This window comes from Amblyomma mixtum, chromosome 5, assembly GCF_055824585.1.
Source record: "Amblyomma mixtum isolate Tamu chromosome 5, ASM5582458v1, whole genome shotgun sequence".
Classification (NCBI taxonomy): domain Eukaryota; kingdom Metazoa; phylum Arthropoda; class Arachnida; order Ixodida; family Ixodidae; genus Amblyomma; species Amblyomma mixtum.
In genome coordinates this window covers 88,223,332-88,237,267 of record NC_143016.1, presented here as the reverse complement: position 1 = coordinate 88,237,267, position 13,936 = coordinate 88,223,332, and the positions used below count along the sequence as shown (strand labels likewise).

General features: G+C 44.3%; 1 protein-coding gene across 9 annotated transcripts in view; it reads right to left on the bottom strand.

Annotated features, from left to right (window-relative positions):
• Nucleotides 1-6: 6 nt before the first annotated feature.
• Rbcn-3A (rabconnectin-3 alpha) overlaps nucleotides 7-13,936 on the bottom strand; it is a 96,078-nt gene continuing 82,148 nt past the window's right edge. For 8 of the 9 annotated variants that reach the window (XM_089545457.1, XM_089545456.1, XM_089545459.1 and 5 more), the window contains 9 exons: nucleotides 12,077-12,248; nucleotides 10,603-10,686; nucleotides 8,206-8,266; nucleotides 7,770-7,900; nucleotides 7,172-7,249; nucleotides 5,767-5,911; nucleotides 4,367-4,456; nucleotides 3,213-3,340; nucleotides 7-1,050 (listed from right to left, as the gene is read on the bottom strand). In XM_089545457.1, the coding sequence (XP_089401583.1) occupies nucleotides 850-1,050; nucleotides 3,213-3,340; nucleotides 4,367-4,456; nucleotides 5,767-5,911; nucleotides 7,172-7,249; nucleotides 7,770-7,900; nucleotides 8,206-8,266; nucleotides 10,603-10,686; nucleotides 12,077-12,248 (1,090 nt within the window). In that variant the 3' untranslated portion in view covers nucleotides 7-849. The remainder of the gene's footprint in view (nucleotides 1,051-3,212; nucleotides 3,341-4,366; nucleotides 4,457-5,766; nucleotides 5,912-7,171; nucleotides 7,250-7,769; nucleotides 7,901-8,205; nucleotides 8,267-10,602; nucleotides 10,687-12,076; nucleotides 12,249-13,936) is intronic. The other variant, XM_089545465.1, reaches the window with a different exon arrangement.

The window sequence follows — 13,936 nt, the reverse complement described above, 5'->3', positions numbered from 1 at the left end:
AAGACATTCACCCACTTTTAAGTTTTTATTTCAGACACAACTTGCACATTTCATCATCACCACCTCTATAATTGCTTCTAAAAATAAGGCTAAGTAGAACAGAATGGCGTAAGCAAAAATTGATGTCATAAATACATATATACAAACGTGCTTTAGTCTTATATACTAATGACTGCGCATGCTTGATTTAAACATCTCGGCTTTGTCTCCAGTGAAGGAAAGACTGCCACCGCAGATATCGACTAGCAATTTAACAGCTTTCATGCATCTACCACGCACAACGGCTAACCAAGCAATCAACAGCCAGCGCATAATTTGCATAAAACAAACGTATTTCCAAGACCGCCTCATCTCCCCACTGAAGCCATGTCCTGGTTTTGCACGTTGAGAGGAATGTCACTTGGAATAAGACCACGTGGCAAATGTGACAACTGGGAAGTGGGGAAGAAAAATTGTTTTATCACAGCTACACTGCACATTAAACAACAGGGCAGGGGCGTAAGGCCACGAACGAAAAAAAGAAAACACTTGAGGGGGGGGCCCACAGAGCAGAGCCAAGAAGGCTTCTTATTGGGAACTAGCCTTTGGCAGCCCAGTGGATTCCCGTCACTCCATTACTGCGAAAATCTATTGGGGCTCGCAAGGATACACGAGACCAGGGGGGTGGCAGAACGTTGGGTGCCTGGATACATGGCCGGAGCAATCGGTTTCTTTCAGCAATACCAGTCATGGGAGATGCGAGAACCATGCGACTCGCTTCTGCCACTCTGCATGCGGTGTGAAGTCGGGGATATGGAAAGGTGCAGGGGACAGAGAAGCGAAATGTAATGGCGGAAGTGGGCTGTGGCACTAGGTGAAACTGGCCACCACAGCATCGCGGTCAGGAAGCTGACGCATCTTCATGGAGCCATCTGCACCACAGGAGTACAGGCGACCCTTGGCGTCGGTCAGGAGGTGTGTCACACCCATACCGATGTTGCGGAACAGTGTACTCCGCGAGTGCTCGCTGGGGAAGGCATAGAGCAGCACATGAACGGGCAGACCCCAGACCTGCAAGCATAAAATCAAGCATGATGTAAGACTTTCTTTGTTTCAGCTGGCGTCTCTTGATGAAGGCTTATAACAGAGCCATCTTGCAACCAGGAAATGGAGCTACACAGTAAGAGCAGTCAGGAGAGGTGCCATTGTGATGGACTGTTACTTCTTTGCTGCGTGCCTGCGCATTTTCCTACTAGCACTGTAAATCTGGCCAAGCGAGATGCATAGTGCTAAAAGTGCACAATACGCTTAGACAGTGAGCTGGAGAGCAAACTCCTATCGTACGATACAGTATGTGGGGTTTAATGTCCTGCCGCTGGATTTTAGTCATAATGTGCTATCTCGATGGAAAGAAACGCGAACAATGCAGCGCCTACACACTCCGGTGTTTGAATTTCTTTTCGTCGCGCTTTTGCATAGGTTGTAAGAAAGACGTTATAGTCGTCCTGAAATGTATCGGGGACGACTCTAGCGTCTTTTTGTTAACGTAGAAGTAAAAGCGTGATGAAAAGAAATGAGAACAGCGGTCTTTCCATCGCCCCTGCACACAGCTTCAGATTAATTTCGACCACCTCAGGTTCAGAAATGTCATTTGACCTGTATAGCATGTGGGCGTTCTTGCAATTTGCCTCAATCAAAGTGCACCCGTGACAGTCATAATCTAAGCCTGCAACCATTGGCTCGGCACATGAATGCCGAAGCCACTGAGCCACTGCATAGGGTAATGGCGGCTGAAATGGTGTGCCTAAATTTTTATTAAAAATGAACTGTGCTAAAAACCTGAAAAATAAACACTAATGATGCGTTGCTATGTTCAGTCACTGAAACATCACCAGATGCAATTTATATAAGTATACAAGTGTCCATTACTTAAAAAAAAAAAAAAAAAGACCTACAGATATGTACTGAATGCGAAGGTGAAGTGTACTGCAGAGTATGAAAAGGTGAGTTTTGGCACTAGCTCCTTATAGGTCTGAGTGGCAGTTCTGATGTTTAAAGGGAGACGCAGGTCTTGAAATGAAAATTTTTATGATAAAAGATATTGTAATGAAATTGGGAGTGCATACATGTTTCTCCTTCGCGTTTTTAAAAATATAAGTTCCCATGTTATGAAAAAATAGCTCAAGCTAACTAGGTAATTTCTTACAGGTAATTAAGGCACTTTCCTTTGATATAAATGGCAGAGCTATGCCATTTATATTGTCATTTAGATATGTCATAAAAATGTTCAATTATGTTCAAGCACCGTAATTATGAAATATAGTTGGGAGACATTATGGCTCACAAAATTTGTATTTTCGACTCAGCCAAATAACAATGGCAGAGCTCCACAGTTTAGTTCTTTTTGATCGTTATAAGATTAACTGAAATTGCACCATGAAAAGATAATAAAGACTTCCGTAAGGCTAGTCATGTTGGCAAAAACGAAGCTGAGAAAATCGCATTTGAAGTGCGCGTGCCAGCCATTCTAAGGTCGTTGTAGAGGTCTGAAAAAAAAAAAAAAAACGGCGAAATGCGGACGTTCCAAAAATATTTCACAGCAGTGAGCAATACCAGAATGTGGGGGAAGGGGCCCAGTTTTCAAACAAAACCAAGATGATGGCCATCGGGGACGCGAAGTTCTGCCGCATTTCGCTCTGAAATCCCCGTTTCCGCTTTTCATAGGTGGAAAATATTTTTTAGTGATTGGAGGTCAAATTAGGCCTTAAAATTTTAGCGTGCATAGATCCCGAATATGCCTTCAGCGGTGAGTTAAAAAAAAAAAAGGCGGGAGCCAGGACGCTTAATCTGATTTAAATTAGGGAAATCGGCCGCACAGGACAGTAGTTCGGAGTTTCTAGGAATGCTCAGAACGTGCAGATCGAGTTCCCATGGTAAAAAGACCGACTTCAGATTCCTCTTTAGTGCACCCTCAAAATGCAGCTGGAGTCGACAGGCTCATGCAAGAAGAAAAATGAAACTTGTGCGCCAGAGTTGATATTTTTTTTTGAAGGATGATTCTGCTTTCAAAAAACGTTTGTGCCAAAAATTGCCGTGCCATAGGTGCCAAGGAAACATACCCTTGTCATGCTCAGGCATAAAAAAACACTCGTGCACTTGGTGTGCACAAGCACGGTCCTGTACCACAAACCATGTTAAGGCATCATACGGGGCATCGCTGGCAATGACCATACCTTGATGTCCCCATCAGCAGAGCCAGTAATGTAGTACTCTTCCCGGGGGTCCAGGGCAAGGCACTTGATGGCTGTATCGTGTGCCTGGAATTTGTGGCGCAGCTGTCGCTGCCGCACGTCAAATATGACTGGCCACAGAAAGGTCAAGGCAGGGAAAGAAGAAGCGCAGAAAGTTCTGCATGCTGTGTACCCACTCATACTGACATTCTCACACTGCAGTGGTCGTACAAATGGAACGCTGCTCTTTGTACAGACACTTTTTTTTCATGGTGTAGGACTGTTGCTTGCGGATGCTACATTTCTGACCAGCCAAATTGAGAAGTGTTGCGACTATTAACTGTGGTACCGCACAAGCAATTGCTGCTATCAGTGGACTGAAAACAAATTATTGCGGAATGTAGCACCACACAAATTTCGGAATAACGAAACGGCAAATGGACCACATACGGCATTCATGTACTGTACTGTACTGTGACAGGACAAAGGTTCTGTATTGAGAACCAGAGTTCAAATGAAGGAGGGCCATGCACAAACAAGGTGTGCACCAGATGCAAGCTATTCAACAGAACCTTTGGCGTACAGCAAAAACAATATAAAAAAAAATTATGGTCGATTTGCATAGTCAGACCGAATGTGAATCAGGTGCGTTAGCAGTTAAGTTTTCACTTCCGGTGTACAGATCCAGTGTCCACAGATGGCAGTTGTTAAGATAGCGATAATGGGTTAGCGTCCATTAACTGTATGCGGAATTTCTCAATCACAGAAACCTGGGAGTCTTCCTACCACTCCTGGCGCAGCGGTGTAGTGGTCAAGCGATATGCCAACGCCCTTCTATGGCAGGTGCTGCCATCGATGGGACTTTGGTTTGGTTGCGATCCAGGTTGCTCTTCCCAAGCAGCCTCTCAGATTTAATTGAGCATCCTGCGTTGCCCAGGTGTGTATATATATATATATATAGGATGGCAGGCTGCTCACGTGCCCATTGAGTGGTGGGCAACCTGCCCAGATATATATATATATATATATATCTGGGCAGGTTGCCCACCACTCAATGGGCACGTGAGCAGCCTGCCATAAAACTGGCTTCAGACAAACAAACAATGGCTAAATATGGGGAATGGCCACTATAAGCGCTAGTGCACTAAAAAGGATACAGACGTCTCCTTTCTTGCCAGCTGAAATCAGGAGCTGGTTTTGTGGTGCAAACACTACAGCTGAACTGCCATGCTCGTGGCAATTAAAGGCTGAAATGAGAGTAAAATAACACCGTCATCAAAGGGAGTCCAAGAAGAAAAGATCACACAATCTGCACCTTCTGTATGAATGCCATCTGAACAATATGGTACCTCTAGAGCTGTCCATGAGGATAAGAGCAAGGCACATTAATAATAAAATGCTAAAACCAGAGTGTTGATCAAAGTTGTGTTGTGACAGTGTTCCCAACTGCACTTCAAGAATGATGGCAAGCTGTGTGTTTCCACAGGCACAATATAGTCACAGCCAGAACGATAACGAAGCTCTTTTAAGATTCTGCTTTCAAATGTAACTAGCCAGTCTCAGTGCCTTTCAGCATGAAAATGGTCAGCCTTTGCATGCACGCTTTTTAAGTGACCCAAGACGTTCTCGCAATGCATTCCATAACATCGTTCCCATTTGTCAATTTGAATACTGGTAATGTTTGGCAACTCTAGCACCATGCTCTCATTTTAAATTGACCACGAGTACTAAAAAAAATGCATAAAATATGTACAGTGGCTTTCTGATAAAACTAATTGTCTGCATTTTTGGCACTGGTCCCATCGTTTGTGTACCTTCTCTGTTCTTGTTGGTCGCTCCGTCTTATTACTTTCACTATAAACCAACTAGCCCGAATGGGAGTTTTACTTTTTAAAAAAAGAATTGAGTCTTTTATCATAACATGCACAATTTATGTATGTAGAGAACATACAATGCACTTCAATCTTTGAACAAGATGCACAATAGAATCTCAGATCCAATTTTGAGTAATTAACAGCCAGTCCCTTTATCAGACCAGGATGCCTGCAATGAGAGCGCAAGGACCAGCTGAAGGTGAAAGAGATATGATGCATATGCACATACTGGGAACGATCTCCAATGCAATGATAAAAAAGTGAACCCCACGTTGACATTTCTCGCCACCTAGTTATTACCTATGCAATAAGGTGCGACGTCTTCTATCAAGCTGTCATGCGAAGGACTTCATGGACTTAACTGTCTGCGAGATCAGCATGAAAGGTATTGCATACTTCTGTTGCATATTTTTTTTTCTCAGCAGTCAGTTTGCTGTTACATCAGGTAATGGACTTTATATTTTTTAATTGAAAAGCTCTCTGGCTACAGCATGACGCTGTTAAGCACTAATGTGACTGTGCCCTGCAGTTTTGCTTTGTGTTGTTTACATGAGAAAAGAAAAGGCTGACTTGTGATTAAGCTGCACTTTGCAGATACGCTGGTAGTTACACCATTTTTTAAGTTCTTCCGATTTTTCCTCTCTGGTTCACGATCTGTGAGAAGAAAAAAAAAGCAGTCTCACAGGCCACAAGTGCCTTGCGTTGGGGCAGAAGCGTGTCCCACAAGCAGACGTTGCGGTTCTCAGTTGAGTGTCCCGCTGTGGCTATCAGACTAGATGAGCTGACGAAGGCAAAGTCGCTGGCCTGCTTGGAATGGCACGACGCACTCTGGAAGGAAGAGGCAGTAGACACATCAACAGGATGGCTTAGTACACAGAAAAAACTGAGGCACACAAGCAGGGCGTACAGAGGACGACGATTCCCCTGACATCCAAGAGGATTTCAAGGCGGCACAGTGCAGAGGGCACAGGTAGCAGTCCCACAAACATAATCACATGTCCACTTCAAAGACTTCAAAAGCAGGATACCTAACCATCATCATCATCATCATCGCCCTGACTACGTCTACTGCAGGGCAAAGGCTTCTCCCACATCTCTCCAATAGGGTAGCCGCGGCTACCCTATCCCTGCAAACTTCTAACCTAACTACACTGTGTTTTGAAGTGGAGTAGCATTTAAAGGCATTGGGTTTCTTAGGAAGTGCACATTGATGATTAACTAGTACATATCTGTTTGATGAATACTATTTCTCAGCAACCTTCATAGACAATAAAAAGTGACTACATGACGCTTGTTGCTAGATTATGATCCAGTAGTGATCCAGCATGACTGGCTCTTTGTGGACACATTAATATTTGTTAAGCAGCAAAAGACATTTACTGCTGCTGAGAAGATTGCACTTAAAAATGGAACTTTCGTTTTCCCTGCCACTAAATCTAAACCCGTCAACAACAAGAATAAAAAGGACTCTGTGGTCCCCATTTGCAAGTGAACAGTGGTGTAGCCAAGCTTCGGAGATCCTTGCACAAAAATTTTCTTAGTTGGTTTGGTTTGGTTTATGGTGTTTAACGTCCCAAAGCGACTCAGGCTATGAGGGACGCCATAGTGAAGGTCTCCGGAAATTTCGACTGCCTGGGGTTCTTCAATGTGCACTGACATAGCACAGTGCATGGGCCTCTAGAATCACCTTTATCGAAATTCGACCGCCGCGGCCGGGACTGAACCCGCATCTTTTGGATCAGCAGCCGAGCGCCATAACCACTGAGCCACCGCGGCGGCTCGAAAAATTGTTCTTGACGTCGCAGTCTGCATGTGAATACAGTAGCTGGCAGTGACACCTGTACTTCTTTTTCTTTTTGCCTTTTCTAGCTTATATCCAGTGAAAATAGCCTGCTTGTTTTTAGGATGTCATAATTTATCATTACAGGCAAACTTCAGTTTGTCCTCATCTTCATTAAACTGCATATAGAAATGCATACACATTAAATATCTTCTTTTTTTTTTCCTGTGGTGCCCTCATGCATGCAAAAGCAAGGCATACAAAGATATGTGCCCACTTAACAAATAAAAATGAAGCAAGAGGCTTACGAAAAATGGCTTGGCATTAGTGGATGTCATGCTGACTTGCCAAAGGCTCAGATTTCCGTCGCCATCAGTGACTCCAAACTGAAATTGAAAAGTCAGGCTATGTCCAGCATGACCGTCTCAGTGCCTGAAGGATCGAGCAATAATATATTTCCTATCCGGCTTTGGAAACACTCTCTAAGCACACGTCTGAGTAAAAGGTGGCAAAGACAAGAAACACATCATCACCAACCTAACACTGGGGGCTATCTATATGACAGACCACACTGCCATTTGCTGCGAAAGTGCTAGAAACCTACAAACATACATTTTTTCCAAATTTTCCACTAAAGACACACTGCAAGAGGACAGCCCCACTTAAGCTGCACACCTGACTATAACTGCACGGCATAACAGAAGCTAAGCAATAAATTTATAACTCCACAAAGGCTGGCAAAGTTTGTTACCATTGAAGTCACCCCTAGTTATACAAAAGCAACCACTCCAGTGCACCCTTTAGCCTTCGCAACAACTCAGAGTTCTAGGGTACAAAGTAAAGAGCTTGCTCCCATTATAAAAAAAACAGAGGGGAAAAAAAAAGAGACCAGCACGGTCTGCTTGCCTTGTTCCCCTGCTGGTTGAACAACAGGCTGGTCACTTTGGCAAAGGTGCCCGCCAGCCTAGGGGTGGACACTGGCTGTGAATGGCCCCACTCCCACAAGCTGACAGAGCCATCCTGGCAGCCAGACAGGTCTGCAACATTGCCAAAAAGGGAACAATAACGCCCGAGTAAAAGATGCCCCAGTTATTCAGTAACAACAAGTAGAACTAAGAAACACAGGGTGTGTTAGCATCGGCCTTAACCAACAATTGGAAGAAATAATGTTTTCAGTGCTCAATGAACTGCAAGCTGAAATGAATGCTCTGAATGCTTTTCTGGCTTTGATGCCCTGGATTCAGATCAGCTAAAGCATATGTGTACTACTGGTTAACATATGAACATGATACAAAAATACACCAACGGCATAATTTTGAGAGAAAAAGTGAACAAGGCTTACAAAGTGGAAGCACTGGGTGAGAAGCCAGACGCCGAACTGAGTCCACACGGTGCCTTTTCAGCTGTAAGGAAGGAAATGAGTCGCTAAGGTGAGTGACTAATTACAAACTTAAGTGCGATACACTAGCAATTCAGTGCACAACTTTCCCAGTTCACAACCAGTTGTAGATCATATGACTAGTATGAATGCAAGAAATAGCACAATAGCATTAAATATCAACACAACACAAAGAAGCAGCAATACTATCAATACATCTGGCCTCAAGAAAGGTTAAGAACAGTGGCTGTTCCATCAGCACAGAAGTGACTACTTACAATATGTGATTCAAAGGAGTAAAGACACTAAATTTTGGTTGTGTTCTTTTTTAAGAATGATGTGCAAGACATCAGTAAACATGAACTGCTCCGTGTGCTCCACCATATGCGATGAAAAACAGCGGTCAGGCTACCGCCGCCATGATTTCAAAGTTGTTAGAAATGGTGTGTTATTCTATATACTCAGTAAAACGGTGAAAACACCAGCTTAGCATTTACAATTAAGCCATCATTTATTCAGTGGCGACAAAGAGGACGAAATATTTTTTCTAACCCCTTTCTGGACCATAAATCATAAACCTGTTTGAACCTCTCATACTTTCAGACTTCATACAACGTGTACTGGCCAAGCAGCTCTGAAAATCCAGAAGCAAAGTACCCGGGTTCAAATCCGGCCGCAGCAGCCGTGTTTTGATGGAGGCGAAACGCATAAGGCACCCGTGTGCTGTGGGATGTCAGTGTAGGTTAAAGATACCCAGGTGGTTGAAATTATTCCCGAGCCCTCCACAACACCACCTCTTCCTTCCTTTCTTCTCTCAACCCCTCCTTTGTCCCTCACCTTACGGCACAGTTCAGGTGTCCACTGATATGCCAAACAGATACTGCGCCATTTCCTTTCCCCAAAAGCCAACCAACCAACCAATCTGAAAAGTTCGCACACTTCATCGCTAAAATTTTGAGGTGCAGGTGTCTCCAGTCAAACCGAAAGCTTCGTGCGCCTTTCATTTGCAGTGAACGTGAGGTGCAGTGTAGCGGCAACAACGAATCTGTGGTGAAGTGAGAGGCCCCGCTTCGACGGGCGCCGCCATGTTGCCTGAATGTAGAGCGGCATGTAGAGGCGGGCGAAGTCGGACACGGTCACGTCCACATTGGTCTACGCCGACAACCTGCATTAGCCACTTCGGGCAAGTGGCTGACTGCCTGGTGAATATATCTAGTTCAGCTTGACAGACGGAGGACAGCCATCGGCCGCTGGACGGATGCTGCCGGGTGGCCGTTCGGGCGGCCATTCACCATTTTTGCATGATTTGTATGGACTTGCCTTAATGCAGCGGCCAGCGAAGCTGATCTGTTCGTGCCACCGCGGGCTCAAATCTCACTCGTGGCCAATTCTGTGTTCTTTTATTTCACACCCTAGGGCCAGGTGTGACACGAGACTGCGATACTGCTAAATGGCTCGACAAGCTTTTTTATGCTATTGCATAAAAACACCTCCCAGATTTGTGACCTGCCTCTGGAGCAGGGAAGCAACAGCAACAGCTGAACAACACCTCAACCAGCCCAGAGGACTGACCATTCAAAGATCCCAAAGGCCAAGTATACCTGGATCACATGGCTACAGAGGTGCATTTTCAGAAGCACCCACTTCCCAGGCAGCCTGGATAACATCCGCACAGGGGAGCAGGTGCGTGTAGGAGTTTTCTGTTACCAAAGACTATGCTCACATCAACACAGTTTACCCAAAAGAAAGTGGCCAGTAGAGCTTCTGCTGCAAGAAGATGCATCAAAAATGGCACGATCAGCCGAGCACTTGAATGTGCTGCATGCACTGCCCTCCAGCATGCACGACCCTCTACCATGCGCTAGCCTCAGACATGCTAGCAACGTACAGGAAAGAAGAAAATCCTCAGAGAAAAAGAAAGCGTAGCTGTGACAACAGGTGTTTTAGAGCCCCTTTGGCATTATTACAGGTATGTGCACCAGCCACAAACATTGAGGGGGGCAATAATTTCACAAGTACCCCTTTCAAATGAGCACCTGCTGGTAGTGCTGAGGCCTTGTCATGCAGCCTCATGTGCATAACACTTAGTATCCAGCCAACTAGAGATTTCAATCATTTCATGCGTGTTGATAACAGAACAGTGTGTTGTCATGCCTTAAGCAAACCTACTATGTTTAATGGTTCACTGAGTGTGCCATCACATTCTTCGCGAGAGCAAAACAAGTTAAATACCAACAAAGAAAAATAAAGAAACAAGCATTCATCATGCAACCACAATAAAAGAAACCAGCAAAAGTGTGAAAGTGAAACATCAAGGAGCAGAACAGCAGTCGCCACTTCTATAAACCCGCTACTACTCACCGGCTTGATCATGAGACGGCTCCGTTCGAGGACAATCTGACAGAAGTGGGCATTAGTGCTCCCAGGGAAATTCAGCCCTTTCATCTTTTAGGGCAATTAAATTTTGAATGTGCCAACAGAAAGGGGATTGGGGGAAGAGATGTTCAAGGTTGTAAAGAGCCATGATTGGGAAAATTAAAATTAGAGGGAGGAAGAAAGGGAAGACAAGACCTAACTGTTAGTGAAACAACAGGGTAAATGGCTAGTTATTTGAGAGTTAAAGACATGCAGTAGTATGTGAAAAACTGCTGCTAGGCTAGCTCAACACCAAGCAACATGTCATTTTTCCACTCCTCGCAGCTTTGAGGCATGCACAATACATATAGATATCTCTTATGATACACTTTGCTTTCTGTTTGCACTCATGACCAAAATTTTTCAATATCTAAGTTTAAAGCTCTATGTTCAGAGACAAAAATACCAAAACACACGATAGAAACAACCCAATCTTCAATGCAATCTCAGCAATGCATGAAATCATCTCTACTGCCCCTTAAGAGTGAGAAAAATGCTGCCTTTGCTTGTTCCCTTTCCTTGTACCCACTGGCTTTTGCATCCCAGCATATATCACTGCCCCATAAAGGTCATATGAAATTTTTTAATCTCTGATGAACTGCATTACAGTGTCAGTAAGGAGTCCATGAGTGAGACACTATGTAGCTGCCTACAATGCCCAGTGTTAAAATAAAATGTGTTTTTGTACAATGAAGTGCTCGTCCATATGCCACACCACATGGAAAGTGCAGAATCTTCAGCGCAGCACACTGCTGAGTTTACCACAGCAAAAGTTTATTGAGAGTTACAAAGCAGCACTGTGAATTGGGCAGCAAGAAAATACTGAAGAGCATACAGCACAATACAACACAGGGTGCTGTAAGCAGAAGGAAGAATTTATGATCGAGGGACACCCTGATCACAACAAAGCCTTCCACCAGGCACACCCGTCTTCTGGGAACTGACTCTGCCACTGAGGACCAAAGCAGCAGCTGGCAGCAGAGCAGTCAAGCCCTGGTATGACAAAAGCTGAAGATTGCTGCTTGACTTCACCTTCGCGTAGTACACTATGCACCACACAGTGCCAGTGAACTGCACTCTGCTGCTGTATGCACCAGTTCGGAAAGTGAAGCCATGCCCCATCACAATTTCTCGTTACAATTAGAAAACAGTAGCAGCTGCCAGTTATGCAAGGATGCCTAAATGAAGATGCGTGCCCAAAAATACTGCCAGTGCTACTCTGTTCTCATTTTGCTATACCTTTAGAAAACCCAGGTGACATAACCATTGCTGCAAATTGTCTTATATAGCGCACTTTCTGGCGAAATGAACACATGTCCACAACTATTAAAAAAGTATTTTGCAAAGCAGAGTAGCAACAAGTGCAGCAGAAGGTGTGGTAGCATCAGAACGCGACTGAAAGGGGATGCCGGAAACTCACCATGGTGGTCCCCCTGCCCGTCTGCGCAGCTAGGGGGGGCGGGTTGGCACTGGTGGGGCTGGTGAATGCAGACGCAGTGGGCATGGCCAGCCCTGCAGCGGTGTTGTGCCGATCCAGAGGATGCTGCACCACCAGGAAATCCAGTGCTTGGCCAGCTGCTGGCTCAGGAGGCCTGCACCAGAGACACAGAACATTGCACGAGGATGCAATGCACCACTGTCCACGTGCACACCCGGTTCAGCAAAATAAAGACGAAACCCTATGTCAACAGAAGTGGCACTACAAAAGGGTCCTCACAGAGGGAGCAACAATATGTACTAGGGGGAACCTTTCACTTTCAAAGGTGGTGCAGAGATGTCAGGAGCGCTTCAAGTGGCTTTGAATTGTTTGCATGTAGGCTGTCTCTCGTAGCTCAGAATAAAAACTGCCTCCTCATTAATGAAGGTTTAGTGCATGCATGGACCGCACCCCGTTTTGGTCTAGATAAATGAGAAAAAAATATGGTTGTACTACACTGTTTTTAAATTCAAGTATGGACTGTGGCTTCAAAATTTACACCCGAATTAAAAAAAAAGTGCGGCCCTTACATAAGCCTATACAGTATTAGGCACAATGAGCAGCAGATCATCTTCCTCTGCACACACACAGTGTCCGTGCCACTTGACTGCTATTCTGGTTATTCATATACAAGACAAACTGATAAAATGCGGCTTCATCCCAAGTTCATACTGTACACTGCTTAGAAAAGCAAAAATTAAATAGACTGTCACAATAAATTATGAACTGCTTTAAAATGTTCACTACTATAGTGCATGGTACAAACCCTGCCAAATGTGTGATGCACATACAACCATTACAAACTGAAGTATTAGACACAAGACACTCATTCCAGATGCAATGCCACAATTACACTGCATTTATGTGTCTTTCATTGGAGTGGTTTATAAATTTAGCATGCAAGAAAGACAACCAAAAGAAAATGTAACCTCGGAATGTAACCAAAAACTTGAAGGTGATAAACTCTGTTGAAGCAAATAAACACTGACATGAACCTCACACCGAACAATCCCTCCAGGTCCACAGGTTAGAAGGCAAAGGCACAGTCCATATATTAATTCATAACATTAGGAAACAGTGGCACCAACAGAGATGGATACAAGTCAATACTGAGAGGTGTGCGCAAGGTATTGGCGATTTTCACGGCCTACAGGGGTGCCTCAATTGATCACACATGGCAGTATTATGGAGGGCTGCCTCTGGGGTCAGCCTTGCACTTGTTTTAAAATTTCATAACAAACGCGCCTGTCTGTCGATGATGGCAACATTGTGGGAGCCAAACAGTGCACAGGACGTAACGAGAAATGAGAGAGAAATCGCTGTCTGGCCTTCTAAAATAGCCAGCATGAAAGCAGAACAGTTTCGATGTGCGCTTGGGAAAGAATTTAAGGTCAATGACCTCAACAATGAAGGCTCTTGTGCAATGGGTGAATTACTAAAACACTAAGGTCAGTTAGGGATGACCCAGGAATGTCATTTTGACATGCTGTTTCGTAGGAAACAAGCAAGAAAAGTATGCCAACTACTGTCACTTCGGTTTAAATTGATAAAGCCACGCTCTAGCATTTTTTCACGTTCATATGCTTTATTAACTATGTGCTACTTTAAATATGAATATGCATTTCTAGTTGTGGGTATAGATGAACAGCGACAATAATGAGGTTGCCTTTTTCTGCACACTTTCTTCTCGGATAAATTAACAGCACCCAGTGCTCTCAGTTTGTTCTTAAGCAGTGGATGGAAGGCATGTAAGGAATGTAAGGTTGCTATATTAATACCAATCTTTTCTTCCGATTTCATCAG